General features: G+C 38.0%; 1 protein-coding gene across 1 annotated transcript in view; it reads left to right on the top strand.

The window, feature by feature from the left end:
• SLC9A9 (solute carrier family 9 member A9) overlaps positions 1 to 21417 on the top strand; it is a 190938-nt gene that overhangs the window by 62919 nt on the left and 106602 nt on the right. Inside the window, exons 7-9 of the mRNA XM_013368144.3 lie at positions 10226 to 10364; positions 11215 to 11320; positions 20698 to 20786. Of these exons, the coding sequence (XP_013223598.2) occupies positions 10226 to 10364; positions 11215 to 11320; positions 20698 to 20786 (334 nt within the window). The remainder of the gene's footprint in view (positions 1 to 10225; positions 10365 to 11214; positions 11321 to 20697; positions 20787 to 21417) is intronic.

A 21417-nucleotide genomic window follows, 5' to 3' on the forward strand; every position in this document is an offset into this window, starting at 1 on the left:
TTCTTAATCTGCTACAGCAAACATTCTGGAAGTGAAGAAGCCCAAGGCTGTTGGGAGGCTGAACGTTTGGCAGTGCTGGCAATGGCCCTTCTAGCACCCCAGCCACCGCCTGCACCTTCCAACAGCAACCTCAGCTCTGCCTGGGATATAATAATTTAAACACAACCAGTAATTAAATTAATTAATAAATTAAATTAATAAATTAAAGTAAATATCTCTCAACAGACTAAGAGTACCCATACTTCATTGACTACCTACTAAACTCTGGGTTTCTTCTGTAAAAAAGGTTATTGTTTAGTCCAGCTTCATTAATTTGCTTTTGTGTCATGGACAGTGTATTTCATAGAGGTAGTATAGAGGAAAAACAAAATAAATCCCAAAAGTACTTCTGTCACACCTCAGAAAAATCTACGAAAGCACACTGTTTGTACGTTATATTTTTAAGAGACAGAGATCTGGTAGAAATCACAAAGATGCAGTTCCCTTTCAGTTTCTTCTGTTCCCTCACTAAACGCTTTAAATTCTTTGTAGCATATCACCAGTAACATGCTACCAATTCTGTCCTTCAGCATTCGCGGGTAAGCCTTACATCTCTGTTAAAACAGAGTAGTTACATGGAATAGTTGGGCTTGGCAGATCAGTGGTGAGAGTGGGGCTCTGTCCTGTTTCACTGACAAAGAGGAGAGAAATACAAAAGAACAGGCTGTTTGTTTTCCTCAGATGAGGGGGACTGGGCAATTGGAGCTTCCTCACACTGTTTCTGGGAGCAGTGACCTGTCTACAGACGGGTCTCCTGTCAGTTTGGAGTGCTGTCTGTACACAGAAATTGGACACGTCACCCTTGAACATATCACTCCCACGATCGTCATAAGCAGAGGCCACAGGAGAGAAAAGGTCTTGGAATATTAAATAAGAACCTGCCGTATACATTCTTTCATCGATCAGCTAAGCAATTGGATATAGCCCCTCCACCCCTTCATTCAGATTCATATAAGGGGATTTCAGAGAAGATGACAGTGTGCTGCAGTACTGTTTAACCATCTAACTCTCAGGGAGAAGTTGATTCAAACCCCAAAGGAGGTTGATGCAAGTAGAACTACGTATTTGCAAAGGATAAGGAGTAGCTATTATTACAAAGGGAAGGCTGCTATTCACCCCTCAACACCTCACACTGCAGACCGGTGTAGTGAGTTCTGCTACAATGTCACAAGATGAGTCAAAACATAAATGGAGCACTGTCTGGCATAAAATATACATCATTTTCTGTTATTTCAGTCTTAAGCTTCATCTGAGCAAAATCACTGGCTGTGTGATTCTAAGAAAACAACGATTCAGTAAAGATTCAGTGCAAACTATTTCCGCTTAATCTTTACTAGTTGCCCATAAGAGCAAAGGATTTTTCATGGCTATCCAAGCTCCTTGAGAGGTTCCTTAAAGTGTTTGGGTCATATTCTACTTTTTTTTTTGTGACATCAGTGTAAATCTGGAACAACTGCACTGAATCGGTGGAGTTACTTCAGATGCTCATCATTGTAGCAGTACTTTTAGGCAGTTTCTCATCTAGAGCGCTCAAGCAGAATGACAGTAAATCACAGTCATTTATTGGTACCTGCTGCAGCCTTCTCACCTGTGTCTCTCAGTGCAGGCAGCCATCAGGCTACATCATTTTATCAACAGGGGGTAGAATTCATTTGACATGGATAAATGTCACATCTATTTGCAAGAGTGCAGTCACTGTAAAAGATGAGGGTAGTTGAAAGGCTTCATTATCTCATCTTGGAGTTATCCCAACAAAAAAGTACAAAAGGAGGGTTTAATTAAGACCACCCATCCTCCCAGTAATCACCTTCCCTCCTCTTTACAGCCACATCAGTCAGTGTCTTGTTTGTTTGCCCTGATGTTTTATTCTTTGCACTCTCTGTGTGTAGAGCAAATTAAGTCCCATACTATCATGGTTTGCCACTTCTGTATAAATAAACCTGACCTGCAGATGGAATTAGGCCTCCAAAAGCACATTAAACTCTTTTTCCAAGTGCTCATTGAACACTCGCAATTACACATTCATTCAATTTTTGTTTTCAAGAGAGATAATTTTCACTGAAAATCCTTATTTCGGGGTCTCATCACTGGGATTGGTGGTGAGAACTCTCTTATAAATGGAAGGTTGTACAAATGTTTTTGATAAATATTTATCAGCTTTGCTCTGAGTAACTTTGGAGGCTATTGACAAGAAATTGAATGATAATACAAAGGTAAAGAATGCTGTAGTGAAGAACAATAATGTAAAGGTGATAGGAGACAAAGGTCTAGCCATATATGAAGAAAGCAAGTACTACACACTATTTTATTATTAGAGAAATACGAATCATTAGGATCATTTTACAAGCTCAGATGGCTGGGTCTAGTAGTGAGAGAGCTGCGAGTGGGTGGTAGTTCCCTTCACTCAGGAGCAGGAGTAGGGAGGCAAAAAGGTAGTTCAGGCTCATAGATGCGTGTTAGTAATAGTGTTAACACATGCAGCACATCTAATTCCCTTAATGGCACAATATAAATATTTAAATGTTAGGTTTTCTTTTTGGTTTTTGCCACTTTCTTCCTGTTCAGGAACAGCTTTAGCTGATGTGCATCTTGGGGATTGTTGCACTTCTGGGGTCCCTGAAATTGCCTTCAAAAGCATGAGGTACTATTATTCAATGGATATGCCCTCCCTAGGTAGTATAATTAGCAGGATGCAGCAGATTTGCTTCAAATAACATATAGGAATTTATTTCTTTTTTCCTCCAGATACTGACTGGAGAATTTTTTCCTTGTTCATTGTTTCTTGTTAACTCAGAGAGTTGGTGGTTTGATACATCACTGCTTTGTAACTTTTACAGTCACGTTTTTTATGAAGAAAAAACTGCATATTTTTTACAGTACTGTTCTAATTTAGAAGTTCTACTTTGTGTAGGCATAAGTGATTACAGAGAGGTGCAAGGCAGGGGAGAAATCCAGCTCTTCATATTAATACAATAATAATACAACAATAACCATTTCTCTTTATGGGATGTTTGAAAAGAATGGAAATTAAACACAGAGTTGGATTACAGTTTTGATACCCAAATGGCATCCAAATGAGAAGGGATCATAGTTGCAGGCACAGAAATCCATAAGTTATGTGCCTTTAGATACGACCACCTCATGAAGAAGGACAATCAGAGGCTGGTAACAGCGTAACACAGAATGCAGCACATGCTGCCACAGCCGACCCACCATCAGCCATCTGTCTTCTGCTGATGGGCATCATTCCTCTCAAAGATACGGGACAGGCTTCTCGGAAAAGATTTTTCACTGGAACACGACTGTGATATTTTCAAATAGATTCATGAAAATTAGGCATTTAGAAGCAATAGCAGCCATTTAAGAATGAAACTTTCTTATACCAAGTCTCAGATAAATGCTAGCATATTTTTCTTGATAAGCCTTAGTTTTTGTTTACAAAGACTTTTAAGTTCAGGTTGCTGTTCATCAGAATTTCTTTCTGTCAAAAATAAAAACAGGGTAGTATTTGCCTAGAACAAGATAATGAAAAGTTAAGATACTTGTACAGATATGTTAGGACAGCACATACCATTTCTCAGATGCAAAGGGGTAGAGAAGCTATTCACCAGATCAGATGTGACTTTAGACTTGAAATAGTTCAGCCTGCAGGCCTGTTAGGTCGTTACTCATTGTCAAAATTGTCGTGTCAGATCTCCTTTTGACATGTCTGTAGTGACTGAGTTCTGATTGGGATCGGAGGGAGGGGCTGTTGGCAGCACCTCTGTCAGGAGGGACTTGCAGAGATTTTTCCTGGGCACCAGAATATTGGGCTCAACCCCATTGAGGTGGGTGAGCTACCAGAACCTTTTAAGGCAAAGTGGTGGAATTTTCAGAGCAAGAATGGGATCACTGTGATTAAAAGATGGTTTCCAAAGCTCCCTGAAGATGTAGAGCAGGTGTCCCAAGGGCAATGGCTGGGGAGGCAGAGGAGAAGGAGGGAGAATGACAGGTTTTCTGCTATCCCTGATGTCTGAGGATAGATGAGAACTAAGATCTGCATTAGGGAAAGTCTACCTGGAACAACACAAACAACTCATTATTTTCTCTGACTGTAGTACAAGCTGCTGCCTTGTGCCACCTCAGGCCTGAACAAAGAAGAAAACTGAAGTAGATACCAGTGTAGAAAATATTCATTATTAGCTTCCAAAAATGACTCCTGATGAGCTAAGCTGATTTCTGACTGCCCAGGTTAAGGGACAGCTGCAGCTGCTTTGTGATACCACTGAAAAACGGAGTAAGCCCTCCAGGTACATAAGGTCTGAGGGTGCTTTGTGACACTTAAAAAAGAAGCTTATCAGTAGAACTAGCCTGTGATATTTTATGCTGAGCAAAAATCTCACAGAGCTTGTGAATTTGTATTTTATTTTCATGCAGATGTTGCTTCGCTTTATAAATAGGAAAACACATTTTCTGTAAAGTCTGTAACAGCTTTAGTTTTCCAGTACTGCTGGTGCTTTGAAGTCTGCCATCAGCTGTCCACTTTGGAACCGATAACAAATCCAACTTTGAGAAAGGTTTCCATAAATACTAAAAACCTTGTGTATGACAACAGCTAAGTGTTAGTTTGGTTTAAAATAATCAAAACTAAATGTTCTGTAATAGCTCATAAAGTCTGGAAAAGCCTAGAAAGGAACAAAAGTTAGGACAAGAAAAGAGAGGAAGCAAATATGCTGTGAGACAAAGAAAAGGGAACAGTATAATCCCAGCTAGAAGATAGTTTATAAAATAACTGCTAGACATTTTTTCTAGAACTAAAACCAGTAGCACTACTAGGAATGTGCTGAAACCAGGTTGTGAGTGGAATAAAAACCATTATGTGATGCCAAGGAGCATAAAGTTTTGGATATCCAGGAAAATGAAGGCTCTAACGCTCTCAAAAGCCAGCCACTTGAGCAGTAACTCAGCCAGCAGGTTTCTTTGTTGTTGTTTTTTGGGGTTTTTTCTCCAGTTCTTATACCTGTATAAATAGAAAGCTTAATATGTATATTTCTGAGAAATCCATGTTTCTGGAGACTTAATGCTCTAAACATTTGCAAACATTGTGAGGAATAAATTCCAGGGAGACAGATTTCTTTATACAAAGGATGTACTGAATACTCATCTATGTTCTTTTAATGCACCTTCTGTGCATTCTGTTGCTTACTGATTGCTGTTTTAAACACATCGGAAAAATACAGTAAGCTTGTTTGTTGTTGGAAATTTTCATCTGGAAGCTCTCTAGATATTTGCCTCAAGCTGCTTTTGCTACTCCCAACACCTTCCCGCACTGGTGTGTCTCTCCTTTGCCCCATTTTAATGGTCTGCGAACCTTCTCTACTTCACATGAGCTTTTGTCGGCTTTGCCTACTCACATTGCAATCTTACCTCAGTTGTTTTCATTTTTATAGTTTGTCTACTCACTGTGTGAGGAGCTATTTTATGAGGAGGCCTGGAAGGCTTTACCAACACAAACCTTGCCAAGAGAAGGTGTAGGTATCTGGTGCTGTCCATGTGTCCATCTAGATTCCAGTTCAACAGTTAACATTGCGGGGAAATGACAGTTCTGTCTTTTCAACTTTCTTCCAACACTTTCAGGAAAATTATATAGTTAAAATGTTGTGTGGAAACAGAAACTGTTCAGTTCAATCCACTTCTCTGAAAGCTCTGATTTTTCTAACACAGTATAGTGACCTACCTTTTCCTGTGTAATGTCAGGAAAAAACCTTCTTTCCCTCTTAAAACAACCTTGAACTCTATTTTTTTTCCTGGCCTGTTTTATTTTTCTTAATTAGCAGCTGGTGAAATCACAATGCAGTTCTATAATTATTTATCACCCGAGGGAGATCCCACTTCATTCAGTGAAGGTATTTTAAGGAATATCTGACCTTTCTGTATTTTCAGGTATGGAGGTTTTTGTATTTTTAAGGCTGTTCCTGATTCTTTTCTGTGCAGTATTAATGTGGCACGTGATAGTGCAGCAAATAGGAAGGAAGCCACTGGGCAAGAGGCAGCCTTTTGATTTAGCAAGTAGAAAGAAATCTTCTTCAAATATAGTACAAAGATAATAAGCTGTTTGTTCTCATGTTGATCAAACAGACAGAAGAAAGAAAAAAGGAATAAAACTGTTTGTTTACTGGTTAGTTCTAATCATTGATTCTACATTATACAATTAGAAATTTTCTGCTGTTTGTACACATTTTTCTTGTGGTGCTGTAGTATATTTTCTTCAGCACATTGCCTTTTCCTAAAATTTGTCTGATCCGTGCATTGCATCACTTTGGCTGATAGCAAAACCAAGGATCTTAGTGCTATTCTGCTAGTTACATTTCTATCTGATGGTGCCACACTGGCCCTAGGCATGTCAGACCTTGACAGGAACAAAAGGTAGGACACAAGATTTAGTCTCACCTACCAATTTTTCCTCAAAAAACTTCCATGACTTACTGAAAAATCTTTGCTCTAATCCTAAATGCTTTCAATTTTTTTTTAACAAAAGGGAAGTACGATCTGCTATGTTCACAGGCTGGGAAAACTTAACAGGAAGAAAAGGATCTTATGAATAAAAGAGATTTTCCTTGAAAATAACTGAAGATGTAAAAGTAATTGATTAAGATGTGACTGGAAATATGACTGTAATCTTTCTGTTGCAAAAGCACTTCTTGCTTGGCAATGGAGACCTTTAGTATTACATCCCCTTATAAGTCCATAGAAAAAAAACATTCTTCATCACACTGAGATTTCATCCTAAAATGATTTAGCAGATGAGAGGAGAAAAGAAGCAAAATGATCAGCATGGTTCAACTGGTTAATCCTTCTTTCTATTTCAAGCAAAAGCTACCATCCTAACTTGCAATTTATTGTATAAATAAATATTGCCTGTATTTCCTTTTTGAAAGCTCTGAAAGCACTTGACCCTGTCCATTGTTATTTAGTCGAAGAAGCGCATAAGAACTGGAAAGAAAATGAGATCTGTTAAATAGTTTTCTAATAGATAAAGTATCAGCTAATCCCTACAAGAACCAGTGAGGAAGCTAATTATTATTCTTTACTCCAACCTGAAGGAGATGCAGAGATAACCAAACTTACATATAGATAGGCAGTAGAGAGTGAAGCAGGGGTGTTCACGAGACATATCTAGTAAGCATTCACTGAGGACTCAACAAAAACCTGTTATTTCTGTCCCTCCACTCTGTCTCATGACAGGTGGTAGGTAAAGCATATCTTTACCATTAGTCCTGTTCGTTTATCAGTCTCTGAAGTTTTCTACTGCATTTATTTTCAGAACTTGCTTAATCCACCTCTGATACAAATTTACAGAAATAAATCCATTTTTTCTCATACTAGTTTGACAGTTACAAAACCTCTAATATTTAAACACTAAACACAGTCTCAAATTTAGTGTCAAACTCTTACACTGCTTGTTAGTGAACTGCTATCAACCCCTTTTGTATCAGCAAGAGAGACCAGATAGCAGAAGTAGCAAGTCATGCCAGTGTGTTTCTTGAATTGTTCTGAGGAAAAGGAAGAAGAGTAGAGGAATGTAAGTTTAATTATGGTTCTTTCCAGTGTTAAACATTGCAATTTTGTTTTTAGGTCAAATAATTGGCTTGTCAGGAAGCACTGGAATAAACAGGATAAAATTATGTTCTGTTGAAATATAGCTTATATAGAAAAATTATCAGCTAGATTAGTATGTATTTTAGATGCTTGAAAGGGTTAAAAGTTAGTGTTAAAGAAGAAAAATATTCAGAAAAAAATAAACAATAATACCTCTAGTACAGAATAATACAAAATGAAAAACAGAACTATACTCTCTGAGCTGCAGGGAAACCTGAGTTTTGGAAAGATTTAGTTCAGAAACCATGGTTAGCATAATGAGCATATGTTGTGTTATGGTGCTTTTAAAAAATCATGGAGTTTGGGGGCATATTGAGTAGAAAAAATGCCCAGTGAGAATGACTTACTCTGTATTTGTTCCTAAATAATTGCCTTAAGCATTGGATGCTTTCTTCTAGTTTTCTCCATACCTGAAAGCTATTGGTAAATTGGAGGGTAAACTGGAGCTCTAACAGGTCTTGACAAAGTCACCTCTTCTTGCCTTAAAGTTAACATACCTAATAAAAAGTCAGTTAATAGCAATAGTTTACTTTTGACTACTAACTTTTCACTCCATGTCAAGATTTTTGGTTCTACTTTTTATTACTGAGCATACCTTCCATGGGCAGAGCCCATAATGGAACAATTTTCCTTGATTTTATAGTGTAATAAAATGACCTCTCTGAATTCCCCACTCTGTGCTTGAGGCAGCACCAGTGGCACAAAAGATCAGTTCCTGATCCATAGTTCACTAAGCAATACAGAACAGCAGCCGCAGTCTCTTTATACTTATTTGGGGCAAATATCAGAGAACCAAGTGGCTGCTTTGTGTCAAAACATGCCTAAAAGTTTTAGATCTAACAGTTCTGGTTACACAACCACATAGTTTCAACATTAAATAACTAACCAAAACCTACCTAAGTATGCAAAACAAACTTAGCAAATTAGACTATAAACATACAGTATCACAGCTGATGGGATTTCATTTCATAGAGCTCTTCCATCAGTTTAGAGAATGTTTCTATGGCTTAATATAGTTTTTATTTCATGTGGGATCTAACAAAACATTCTGAGTAGGCCAGAGACAAGGAACATTTCAAGAATCATCTGAAGGCAAGAGAAGCAAAGACTGACCCCTGGTCTAAGAGAGTCACAGTTGAAAGAGGACTGAAAATGTAGATAGCAACATGTTGTTGATTAGCATTTCCTCTGGGAACAATATTTTGTATACCGCTATTAATAGCACTTTCCACTACAAATCATCTCACTAGTTTTGTGGTGGTGCTGATCAGTGTAACTGAAGATACCAGATTTTGGTGCCTAGTAACTTCTGTTGGATTGGGTAAGTATTCACCCCTCATATTTAGTGGTGCTCCACCATATGCCTTTAGAATCCTTGTGCCTTTTTTACAGACTGAAAGCATGAGGTCTGTTTTCATGTCTTCATGTTAGTTGGAGATTCCTAAATGAATGCAACTGTTTAGAAAATCCTCCACATGGAGTTTTATCTCCAAGCCTCATTTCCAGATGAAAGACATCAGACTGTAGGCATTACGTTCTTAATATGCAGAAGCTTAAAATATTCAAGACATTTAAAAAAATTCTAAATTTTTAATGCTTAAAATACCAGTAATTTTCCAGCAATCCAAGCTGCTTTCTGGAATCCAATGCCAAGCTCAGTATGTTTTCTTTGACAATGAACATAAAAGACCTACAGTACTGAAATCAATGGAACCACAAGATCTAAAAGGTTGCTTAATTAGTTTGGTAGCCTTAGAGCTATTTCGTAGCTGTTAAAATTAACATCTCAACAAGAAAAAAGGTATGCATAGTCGGTGTTACTAGTGTCCTGTGCAGTAACTGACTAGTGGCAAATAACTCTGAAACTCCAAAACACTTTAGTGTGTGGCCTTCCCTTTGGTGGCAGTACCCAGGGGTGCGATACAGGAGATGACCTTTGGCAACTGCAGCAATTTCTTTCTGGGGGACAACATTCATTCTGCCCACAAGGTTTTCCATGTTGAGCTCCTGATGTGCTTTCAGCCCTATTTATGAAGGGTTACACCAAGAAGGGAGCTACTGGGTGGTTTATGACAAGATTGCTGCTGCAGATTTGGTACCTGCTGTGATTTGTGTCACCCATTTGAGCCTCAGCCATAAAACTCTGCTTTTTATCAACAATATTTCTGAATATATAACTGCTCCAAAGACATATGGCCAATAAATAATTCAAAGTTATCTATCTTCTCTGCAGTTTCGTTATACACCTACCACCTTTTAATGTTTAGTTGGCCTGGAAACAATATTCTTTATGGCACTTCTAGTATAAAAATGTTTACTGACTGGCAGCAGACTATTGATTTCCAGTGTGATACCTTGAAAATAAACCATTCCGCCCCTCAGCCTCCATCTGCTTTGCTCTTCCATTTGCTATCAGCCCAGAAAAGCCTCATTTTGCATTTTGAGTCCCTAAAAATATCCATTTTCAATTACTGATTCCAGTAACAATGTGATTGAATTCATTATTCCTTTTTCTATTTCTCTTCCCCATCCCTTTGTTTCTTTTCAGCTCTATATCCATTTACAGTCCTAAGGAGAATCCTAATGCATTTGATGCTGCTGCTTTCTTCCAGTCTGTGGGAAATTTCCTGGGGATCTTTGCTGGATCGTTTGCCATGGGATCCTCTTATGCTGTTGTCACAGCTTTAATATCCTTTATAGTTTGTTTTTGAAGAAAAGTATCAATGTATGTCAGAAAAAACGTGTGATATCTGAGACTGATCATCTTTAGTTTGAGCCCAAACCATGATTCAAGACAAGCAAACAGTCAAATTGCAAGCAGTCAAATCATAATTGACAGGAAATTTCCCTTGTCAGAATCCACAAAGAACTATATAAGTTTCTTCCTGACATAATGCAAGACTCTGGTCTTTAGTTTACTATTTGTAAGTAATTACATTTTTACAAAAGTGCTTTGAGATATTCTAAGGTTAAAACATGAATTTATGAACTACAGCAACTTATTTATGAGCTACAAACTAGCAGCAATTATACAAAAAAGGCAAACACTAGACTACAAATCAAGTCAGTCAGTTTACCTAAACTAGAAATAAAAAACATATCTGTTGTCCTGCATTTATTCTTGTGTTTTACAGTTCTTCCTGTAAAATACTATCATCAAAAGGGCAGCAAGTTTTGTCTGTCTTGCATTGACGCAAATGTAGGCACAAGTCATTTTGTTAACAAAACTGGACAAAATTACTTTCTTTCCCCTTTTTCTGGGAAAAGAATATGCAAAATGCAACCAATTAGGCATTAGTTCAAAAACCACAAAAGCACTTGAAATAGCCAACTTGTAGAATGCACCTGTTTAAAACCTGTGCTGGATTTTCCTCTTTGTTTAAGAGAATTCAGAAGCTGTACGGTTTTTCCTGCACTCAACTTGTATAGAGGAGTATGGTGGGGGAGCTTGCTTGCTTTCATCCTTTGTCAGGTTGGGGGCGATTTTAGCTCACAAAACAGCTGCTTTTTTATTTTTCCTCAACAACCTTTCAGCACCTGACAAAATTTACAAAACTGTGTGAGTTCCCAATGTTGGAGACAGGACTGTTTTTCCTCCTGTCCTGGAGTGCCTTCTTATCAGCAGAAGCTGCTGGTCTTACAGGTAAGCAGTTCATTTTATTGAATAAAGGCAGTTTAAAAATACGCCTGTAGTGTGGGAAAATGTCTTGTTTATTTTAGGCATGACATCATGCATAAAGCTTCCCAAAGCCAGTTGCTATATTGGATATGGTTTCACCTTCAAGAATGAATCTGAAGAGACATTGAGTAGTTTTTCCAGACAAAGACTTATTAGATCAGGCTAAAGCCCTAAGTTTTCTTCCTCTCCATTCTCACATTGTCCTGTCCCTATGAGTGCCACTATTAATCCCAGTCTGTTCTGCCCAGCTAGAGGACCAGAGCTGCAGGTAAGTCTGAGGAAGCAAACATACAGAGCACTGTGGCTGCTGGAGACTCTGCCCCTCTGTGCACGCCACATGTCCCGCTCCCTCCGCCTTTTTCCCAGCCATCAGTGACCAAACAGAGGACAGGGTCATCCTCAGCATTGCCAGGGAGTTGCACCCATCTCTGGAATTTTAAAATAAATGTTCATCTTGTTCAGTGCTATGTCTAAAACACCTTTTGCAACAGGAGAGGTACAGTCATGTCCCAGTGACAGAAAGATGTATGATTTAATTTTTGTCAATACTGACAAAGAAATCATGCAACGGCAGCCAAGTACATACTCAGGGACTGCTTTTTACAACATAAAAAGTCCACAGAAGTTTAGGCAAAAATTGTAAAGAATATAGTTTACCTCCAGAGCAAGCTGTTGTATAGTGAGATTTGAAAGAACAGTTTGTTAGAGCTTGATCATTTTGATGTTTTTGATGCTGTCACCTCTGAAATCTAGTGCTCTAGTTACTGTCAGGGAAAGAAAACTGCTTAATAGACTGTTATTGCAGCCCATGCTGGTTTGTTTGCAAAATAGTTCAAAGCCTTTGAAGTCAACAGTTATACTTCTACTGATTTCTATGGAGCCAGCGTGTTACTTTTTTAATATGAGCCACACAATGAAACTGTTTCCAAAATGGTATTAACATCTACATTTCTGGCATCTTTGCCTTATTAAATACACAAATTTGCATGCTGCCAGAATCTTCAGGACAATGAGTAAAAAGAGGAGCACATGAACAGAACAAAAGGTTGGTATTCCAACACACAGAGAAAATCAGATACCAGCTGGACTGTGTCCATTTTGTGTCTTGATGTTTAACAGCTCCCAGAGATGTGCATGATCACTATATGAAAATGGAAGTAAAGGAGGATAGCTTCAGAAATTCGAAGCTGTATTTTCTAAGTGCTTTGACTTCATTAGTATTGCACTAACATTACATCTTAGAGTGGCTATTTATAGTTGTCTGGTTTAACCAGTTTTGATGTTGCTTTCATCTTCTCTCAGTCTGGTCTGAAATAACTGCATCTTTGATAATATGATTTTAAACGTCCACTTCAGCAGGAGAATTACCGTATTGGTTAAGAAATTATCAAGTGACTTAGGTTCTGCTGGGAGCATAGATTTCAGAGGTGGCTCTGATTTCTCACCCCCATGCTCAGGCAACCCGTGTAAGATGCGGTTATGTGTGCAGTGCAGTCTCCCACACAGGAATGCGCTGCACAAAGCACCTGTTGCAGAAGGTGCAGGGAGCCCAGGGAAAGTCACTCATCCTTCAGAACACACTCAGCTTTTAATTCGGACTCTACCATTTCCAGTCTTTTTTAGCTTACTTGCTTTGCCCCTTGTCTTACTTAATGCATCTGTTTTACAGTCAAGTGTGTCTGTCCTCAAGAGCAATCATTACAATCAAGAGAGCATCATAACCATGCAATGGCCCTGCTGGACCACTCCATTCCATCAGCTAAAGTCCTAGTTTGAAGTCTTTTACTTCAGTAGGCTTGCTTCAAAAATTAACTTGATCCATTCTACATTTATGCCTATATTCATCTTCATTTTCCTTGGATATCACATTTCCTCTGTTCATTCCTTCTAAATGAACTTCAAAGGATTAACACTAAGCATCAGTATTTCCCTGTAGCTAGTAAGTAATATAATTGCAAAATAATTTTATTCTTATAGTGCTTTCCACACTAGTTCTTCAATCACTATGAGCCTTTTGATGTCTTAATATTGAAGTATGTCACAATTTATAAATAACAGGCTAAACTGGTTTTTGGGTAGGTATAGTAAGTGGCAGAGCTCCCTTGTTTAGCTTGCAGATTTTTTAAAATATATGTGAATGAAGAGCAGTGAAGATCAATATTTTATTAAATATTTCGTTCTTCTACCTCAAGATATCCTGTGATATATAACATACAATACATGGGCCTGACCCTGGTTGAAAAATGGATGTGATCAAACCAGCAATTCAAAGTAAAAATCTGAGATGACTACACAATTATTGTTATACTGATAACTGTAAATTATAAATGAATGTTATGGTTATTAATCTTATAGCTGTATCATCAAGCTGTGACATATGCATTATGAATTGATTTTTATACAGTAGAATCTAATTTGTGCACTTTCTCATTTGCTTCAAAGTATATAATTCCTGACTGCTGAGCAAAGTTGTAGTAAGAGCACACTATAGTGAGGTCAGTGTTAATATAGTTGCTTTCATTTTCAAACTTTATTACAGAGTATTTACTAGTTGGCTACAAAAAAAAAAAAAAAGTAATTTAAATTAAACACTTGTCAAAATAAATGAGGAAAGTACATCTTACGCTTATTAACTGCCTGTTCTCTTGTTTTATAATTAACAAAATTTGCTATTTTTTAACTGATCACTCAGTCATTAGTCTGTGAAAGCTTACATGATGTACATGGGCATTTAATATTCACCTCTATATACAGCTGTTTGAACTAGGTAAATATTCAAATAAAAACAGATTAATATACTTGCAAAAATGCACTCAAATATATGTATGTGAATTTATTTGCAGTTATGCATTCAATTAATGTGTACTTCAGAGTCATATCGAATTTATTAGTGTAAAAGCATCAAAATTATGGCCCAACCACCTCTGATTTCTGCACACTAAAGACCTGTGTTATGAAGCTAAGAAAGACAGTAGATCATGAAGTAAAAATTGTTGGAGGAGATCATCTTCGTTCCTTTACTGATTTTCAAAGCCCAGTCCAAAATTATTATTTTCTGATCATTATAAAGGAAATAGCTTGTGATAATAAATTACTGCTACTTCCTCACACACAGCAATTCTCATCTGAACATTTCGTGATATGTCCGACACCTGCCTTCTTGTTCAGGAGCTCACAGGAGAGCACAGTCCACTTAGTGAGAACACTTTTCCTCCAAAAATAAATAAGCAGCTTATTATGATCTGGTTTCTCACTGGGGTAGTTTTGTGCTACATTTGTATTTAGGACATAGCAAGAACAAATGTCACCAACTTCCATTTCCTTTAGTGCTGCTGACAAAGTGCATTTATTCTCGTGGCTGTTTGCTGTTCTGATCTGTTTGCTGTAATTTGTCTTAGATCCACCATCTATCTCCTTGTTTTCTTTAAATGTTGTGACCAGCTCTTCTTGTATCACTCTCAGAAGGGTTCTATCAAAACATTTCTGCCTGCAGTTCTGAACACCGCGAGCACAATCCGGGTTGGTACCTCATTGGCTTTAGTTCATTGTGCTGGCATTATTCCGAAAAAAGAAAGTTTTTCTGAGCTTTAAATTCTCAACTTTATGGTTTTCTTTCCTATATTCATAAGTACTGTGCCATGTTGTGTCACACAGAGAGGAAGGCAGACTCCTTCCAGGAAGAAGGGACAGCTTAGCTTCCAGGTCAAAAAGGAGATGGATTTCAACTCTCAAGCTGTAGTTCTGTCACTCCCAGGAAGAAAGGATTAAATTTGGGTCTAATTAGGAAAGCAGCCTCTTCACAGCTAATAAGACGGCATTTGCAGTGCTATGCAGACACAGGTGACAACTGGGCAAGTGTGCCACAAGTTACTAACCCATTGTTTGCTTGTAGGACTTCAGAGATGGCTCTGGATGATATGTGCTATTGTAAAATGGGAATATCAGGTGGATCCTGTACTTTAGGGGAAGTTCTAGACATACTTTGCTGACATATAAGCTAGATACAATAGTCTGCAGTTTCACTTATCCCATTTGCCCTTTCAACAGCATCACTTGACCAGACCACAAACACACTTGAGTCAATGGTTGGGTCTGGCTAACTTAGGTCCTGCTGGAGGTACAGCCTTTTAAGATAGTAAGAGAAGAAAAGAAAGGTGGTTGTTTTTAGAGAAAAGTACATATTCTAGCTGGCATTAGGCTGAGATCAATGATCAGTTGCATAAAATGAGGATAGTGGAGTCGTATTGCTAGTGAACAGGCTCAGGATAAACAGGTAAGCACTCTCAGCATGTCTAAAATAAAACCTGGTGTGTCTCACTGTAGAAGTTCCAATCTAAATCAAATACAACAATTCATTTGGAGTTACAAAAGTACAACAGTGAAGCACAGGTCTCACTTGAAGCAGCCAGGTCAAAACCAAAGATCGTTCCTCAGAAGAGGGCCTAAAAATTCCCTCAGGTCAGTTTTTTGTTTCTTTCTGTCACTTCAACATAAAATCAACTTCAGACAAATCCAGAGATGAAAGCTTCATGAAAAAAAGCACCAGCTTGAGTTCTGCGTTGGTGCAGGTGTGGTGAAAGAAGCCTTGAATCTTTGCTTCAGTATAAAAAAAAATATTAGTCACACTTCATAGACTCAGTGAAAACAGACTGAATAGGGATATTGTTGCTACTGGTTTCGTAGCCTCATTACTGCAACAATTTGATGCAGAAGACGGTGCCTCGTTTCCTGCCACTCGCGCATTCAGGCTGCACTGGGATGTTCCCAGTAGGTTCTGTGGAGATATTCTGACATAAATATGACTCCAAGGCAAATGTTATCTGATTTAAATGATTTCTCTATTACCGAGTCCTCATTGTTCTCTTTTCCCCGCATTCCACTACATTTGGTGAAAGACTAGTTCCTGTTGCTTGGGCATCATCAGAAAGACATCCCTGAACCTCTGGAGTGCTTCCAATTTGGGATGAAAACTGGTCAGTTTACCTTCAGATCTTTTCAAATGAAATTATACATTTTACCCATTTCCTTGTTTCCCCGGAAGGCAGAGGTTTGGCTTTGGCTTTTTATTTTTCCAAATTCTTTTTTTTACCACTAAAAGACCTGACACCTGCAGACATAATGTCAGTGTTATTGTCTTAAATTAGCAAATTCTGAAGCTTAGATTGTGGCCAGTCACTTGCAAGTATGCACTAAAAGCACACTGTGCATGCTGCTGAAAAGCAAGGGTACACTTCCTTTTGCCCATTTATTAAATGATAAAAAAAATATTTTGTCTTTCAGAAAAAATATAGGAATTACTTTTAGATTAACACTTATAAACTAATGCTCATACTATCATGTTAAAGTTCACACTGTCAGAAAAATACTTTTAAAGATATAAGTTACTGCTTTATCCTATACTATATTTTAATATTACCAGCTTTTGTCCTAGCATAGATTTCAACTACAAATATTTGGTAAAACTAATGTAAGAATAAGTTCTCTAATTGTATGAGCAGGTAACAAGCCAGCAATATTTCTCTATTATATAAGGAGCAAAAACATCAAATAAAAGTATAGGCTTTTATTTCTAATAAGACCTCTTCAAAGAGGTTGAGCTGTAGCTGAAACTTTACTAGTGACTATCAATATTTTACTGTGAGATTTCTCAATTTTATATTGAGTGAAAAATTTCAGTAACTTTACAGACACAAGTGGCTGTATTGCACTTCATGACAGATCACACATTTCAACTCAAAACATTCCCTGTTTACTTACATTTTGTTCAGCAGTTGTAGTACTACATATCTCTGTAATTGCTAAATTTGCCACTTAAAAATGAAACAATATGACAGCACTGAAAAGGTGAGCTGAGAGTCCAACACCCTGGAATTAAAGTTCAGAGCACTGAAGGTGGTAAAAGGACCATCTCACTTTAGCTGCCTCCCTGCATCTAATAAATACTTTCTGTTTACAATTCCAATATTGTCATAAGGTCCAAAGGTCTTATCTGTTTCTCTGTGAAGGAAAGTTTGCAGAAATTTAACAACCTAATTTATGTGCCAGACACAGTTCCTACGGGATGTTGCTACCCAGCTAACTTCAAAATCCAGCTTTAATAGTCTTTACAAAGAAATCCAGATTGCTTTTTCCTTCTAGCTGAAAAGTTCTGTTTGCCTCTTTCTTTAGGTAGTTGTCTTTCCTTTGTAGTTACATTAACATGTAATTGGCCATTACTCTTAAGTAATCATTTTCATGGAAATGCATTACAAACAATTTTCTCCAAGCCTTTTAATGAAGCATTCATTGCAAGAGACATGGCTGGTACATATTAAGCCTTCAATTGTAGCAATTGAAATATTCCATTGCATTCCCTCAGTCTTCCCTAGAAACGGGGTATCTGGTTTCTACACTTGCATAATTGCATGGTTCAGATCATTTATTCCTATTGTAAAATCAGATTTAGGCGATTTTATTCCTCATGTCTCTCTCTCAGTTCTCTTACTACCCATAATTAGCACTTTCTTAGCAGTCAAAAAAACATTTTATAATCATAGCTGAATTTAATAGTCAATTTTAAAAATGCAAGGCTTGGCATGATGATGATTTATGTTGAAGAAAGCGAATCAGAAACTCTTTATCTCCATTTCTGTTACTGAGCCTGGAGCTAATGATACTTAGCAGCGTTACTGATTAGCTCTATTTTTTAACTGGAATTTCACTGTTTGAGCATCCCATTGCATATTATTAATGCCTTGAGAATTTTTAAACTCCCCAGATCATTTCTTCACAATCAAATACACTTACTGAGAAAAAATACTTAGACGCATTTAAGAGAACGATCAAACCTCACAAAAACATGAACTTTCTGAAACACATTTAGCAGTAACAATCTCACTACTCCCCACATTATTTACTAGAAAGTATTGGTGTAGTTAGAAAAAAGAAAACTAGACATAAGAAAATAAACACTAAAAAACAAAGACACAGCAGTTAAAGCTCAGTGGAATTTCTCTTGGATGCAGATATTGTGTTCTGTAGAAGTGATACAGGTAAATTTACAACATCAAGACAACCCAGAAGCAAAGGAAATGTCCACAGTGGTTTGTGGGGGAAAAATATATACATATATTGGCTTTCTCATTTTCTTTCTGATGGCGGTTATCCCTCGTGCCAAATTCATCTCAGAATTTTTTATTCCATACTTTTTTCTTCTATCAAAAGCATATTAATTCCAGGCCTCCCTTCTTCACAGAAACAAGAAAGCCTTGCAAGTGAAGTAAGTTGGATTTTGTTGGGCACTATTTTCATGGTTAGTCATCCAAAGAGAGTCAGAAATTTGAGAAAGTTTGGTAAAGTAATAATTACTTTAACTGGTATGTGGCAATGTGCTGTTCCCACATGCACACACTCCCCCACATGCAACAGTTTTAACTTTGTCTAAATTTTTATTTGCCATGCTTCCTTAACTATACCGTGCTTTAGGGGAGGAGGATATTTCACCCACCTCCAGGGCCCTCTTGCTGCTAAAATTCAAGCCTTTAGAAGTTTGGATAAGCCTAGTAAAGAGCCTATCAAGACACCAGAACTTTCACCTGACACTTGCTTAGTGCATTACCATCCATTTTTCCTGTGACTGCCTGAAGCCCGGCCTGCTTGTACTAATCCTTTGGAAGTAGCAGATTGTTTTGTACTGGGTTTACCATGTCAAAGCCTGCAGCACTGTAGATTCTGCCCCCCTTACTGAGCCTCTTCTTGCTGGCCTTTGTAAACTCAGGATGCCACCATCCTGGAGAAGCTGGAGGAAGCCTTATCCAGTTTCAAGTCCAGGATGGAGAACAGACTGAGATTATTTTCACAACTCTACTGCATCCTCTTTGCTTCCAGTTTAACTGGTTTATATGTTTCAGTGCTAGTTTAACTCAATAAATGCCTAGAAATCTGCTGCAGTCACGTTGCAAGAATGAATATTACCTAAACCTGCACGGGTAACTTTTGCTTGCTTTGTTGCCTCAATATGTTTCCTTGGATTCATCAGTCTTATTTCAGTACATGCCAGCAGCCTATGAGCTAAAAATTACCTAAAAATTTGCAGAGCAACCCATGAGGAAGCAGAACTAAAATGGTAATTAGGGCACAATTTAGATCTTAGGAGGCTGTGAGCATTAGGGTTGAAAGGCACAAGAACTAAAGTGCGTGGGGGGATGGTGGAAACCGCCTGTGTGTGTGAGCCCCGGCGAGCATGTGTGTGTGGCACCATGCGGGCTGGCTCTGTGCACACCAGTGCTGCTCCTGGAAACACAGCAGGACTCACGTGCTCCTCGTGCTTCAGGAAATGTGCGTGGACGTTGTCAGGGAATGATGATTGGAATGGACATGAGCAAGCCCTGAGCTGTTGCGTATATAATTATCTATGTAGACATGTCCCGAGTTCGAAAAAAAAGCACAGAGATTTCTTCCTCCATGGGCATTTGCATATGGTTACTGGTGGACACTTATTTTTGCTGTTCCATTTTCTCCCTCTGTGGGCTCCTTCTGCCTTATCTGTGTCCAAAGCTGACAATCTTATCAACTACTTTAATTATTGTACCACACTACAGTAAAGTTACTCAATGTTTCTAGTGAGGTAGGACCAGGGACAGGGAGCAAGTATTCAAAAATAAGAAATATAATTCAAATTTATTATTATTATTATTATTCCTGACAAAACTGCTGCCCTGCTCCTCAAGACCTTCCACAAGCTGGGAAGTATAATTACTGCCACATGGCCACAGTCATTGGTGTAGTCATCGTGGGCGGTGCGGCTTGCACCTGCCAGAGCATCATTTTTAAGCGATATGTTGTTGTTGTCTACCCTGCACATTGTTACTCACTGCTTACCATAAGGGTCACAGTCAGGCACAGATAGAAACGACGTTCCCCTGTTGCAGTCATTCCGTACCAAGTGCTTTCAAAGCATTTAAATGCAATAAAATTAGCTTTTACTTTCCTACCCAGTCTATGCCAAAATTTTCAAATAATCTGAAGTCCTTCATATTACAATTATGTTAGTCTTGCCTGTCAGTCAAATTATGGTGAGATATTAACCATGTATTAATTCAAACAAATTTGCTACAGTTCTGGGCCAAATACACAACAGTGGAAATGCTGTGAATGCCTGATGGACCAAGTAGAAGACTTCATGGTTTTTATCAAAGGAAAAAATTCTAGTTTGGTTGCAAGACGCTCTTCTAAAACATATCTTGAAGTTCTCTTGCTATAAAATGCTGTTAATGGTCTAATTAGCTTTTTAAATGTAGCCCTTTGACAAACCTGAGTAAGAAAATAAAACCTGCTAACTCTGTTTTTTCTTTGAATTTCAGGTATTGTTGCGGTCCTTTTCTGCGGAGTCACACAGGCCCATTATACCTTCAACAATCTATCACCAGATTCCAAAATGAGAACTAAACAGGTAGGGCATGGAAATAACCAACTTTGTGTCTTCAGCGGGTGTAAGGACTAGACAGAAGTCAGAGGTACTGAAATACAGCTGAATGGAGGTTCATTAATGCAAATTAGAGGTTTATATCTTCATGAGGGGAAAGACCAGAGATTTTGCCAGGAAAACAGTAAGAATTCTCTTGATAAGCAAAAAATATAAGAATCGGTTCCTCCCAAGAAATCTGAGATGTCAGTGAAGGAGATGAGGATAAGGAAAGAATAGGTTACACCAAGTTCCATATGAAAATGCTACGAACTTAAGGAATTCAAAGAGCTCCGGTAAATAAGAAATGATCTGAGAGATTGGATTCATGTGGATTTTTGCAAAGCAATTGTATAAACTGCAGTCTGGCCCACAGACTTGAGCAGTGACATCATTTCATTTCTGCCTCATTAAAAATCTGTCACACTTAGAAAGGAAGTGATTTTTTCCATTGTGCTATTTAGTGTTCAGAGACAAGAGAAATTTGGTCAACGGTTTTCTGTTTGAGCACATGACTAGTGCAATTGTAATTATTTTTTAAAACCTGGGACTGTTCTCACTACTAGATACATGGCATTGCAATGTTCAAAATAATTTTCAGTGTAAGAAGTAATTTTAG

Source organism: Columba livia, chromosome 9 (assembly GCF_036013475.1).
Source record: "Columba livia isolate bColLiv1 breed racing homer chromosome 9, bColLiv1.pat.W.v2, whole genome shotgun sequence".
Lineage (NCBI taxonomy): Eukaryota > Metazoa > Chordata > Aves > Columbiformes > Columbidae > Columba > Columba livia.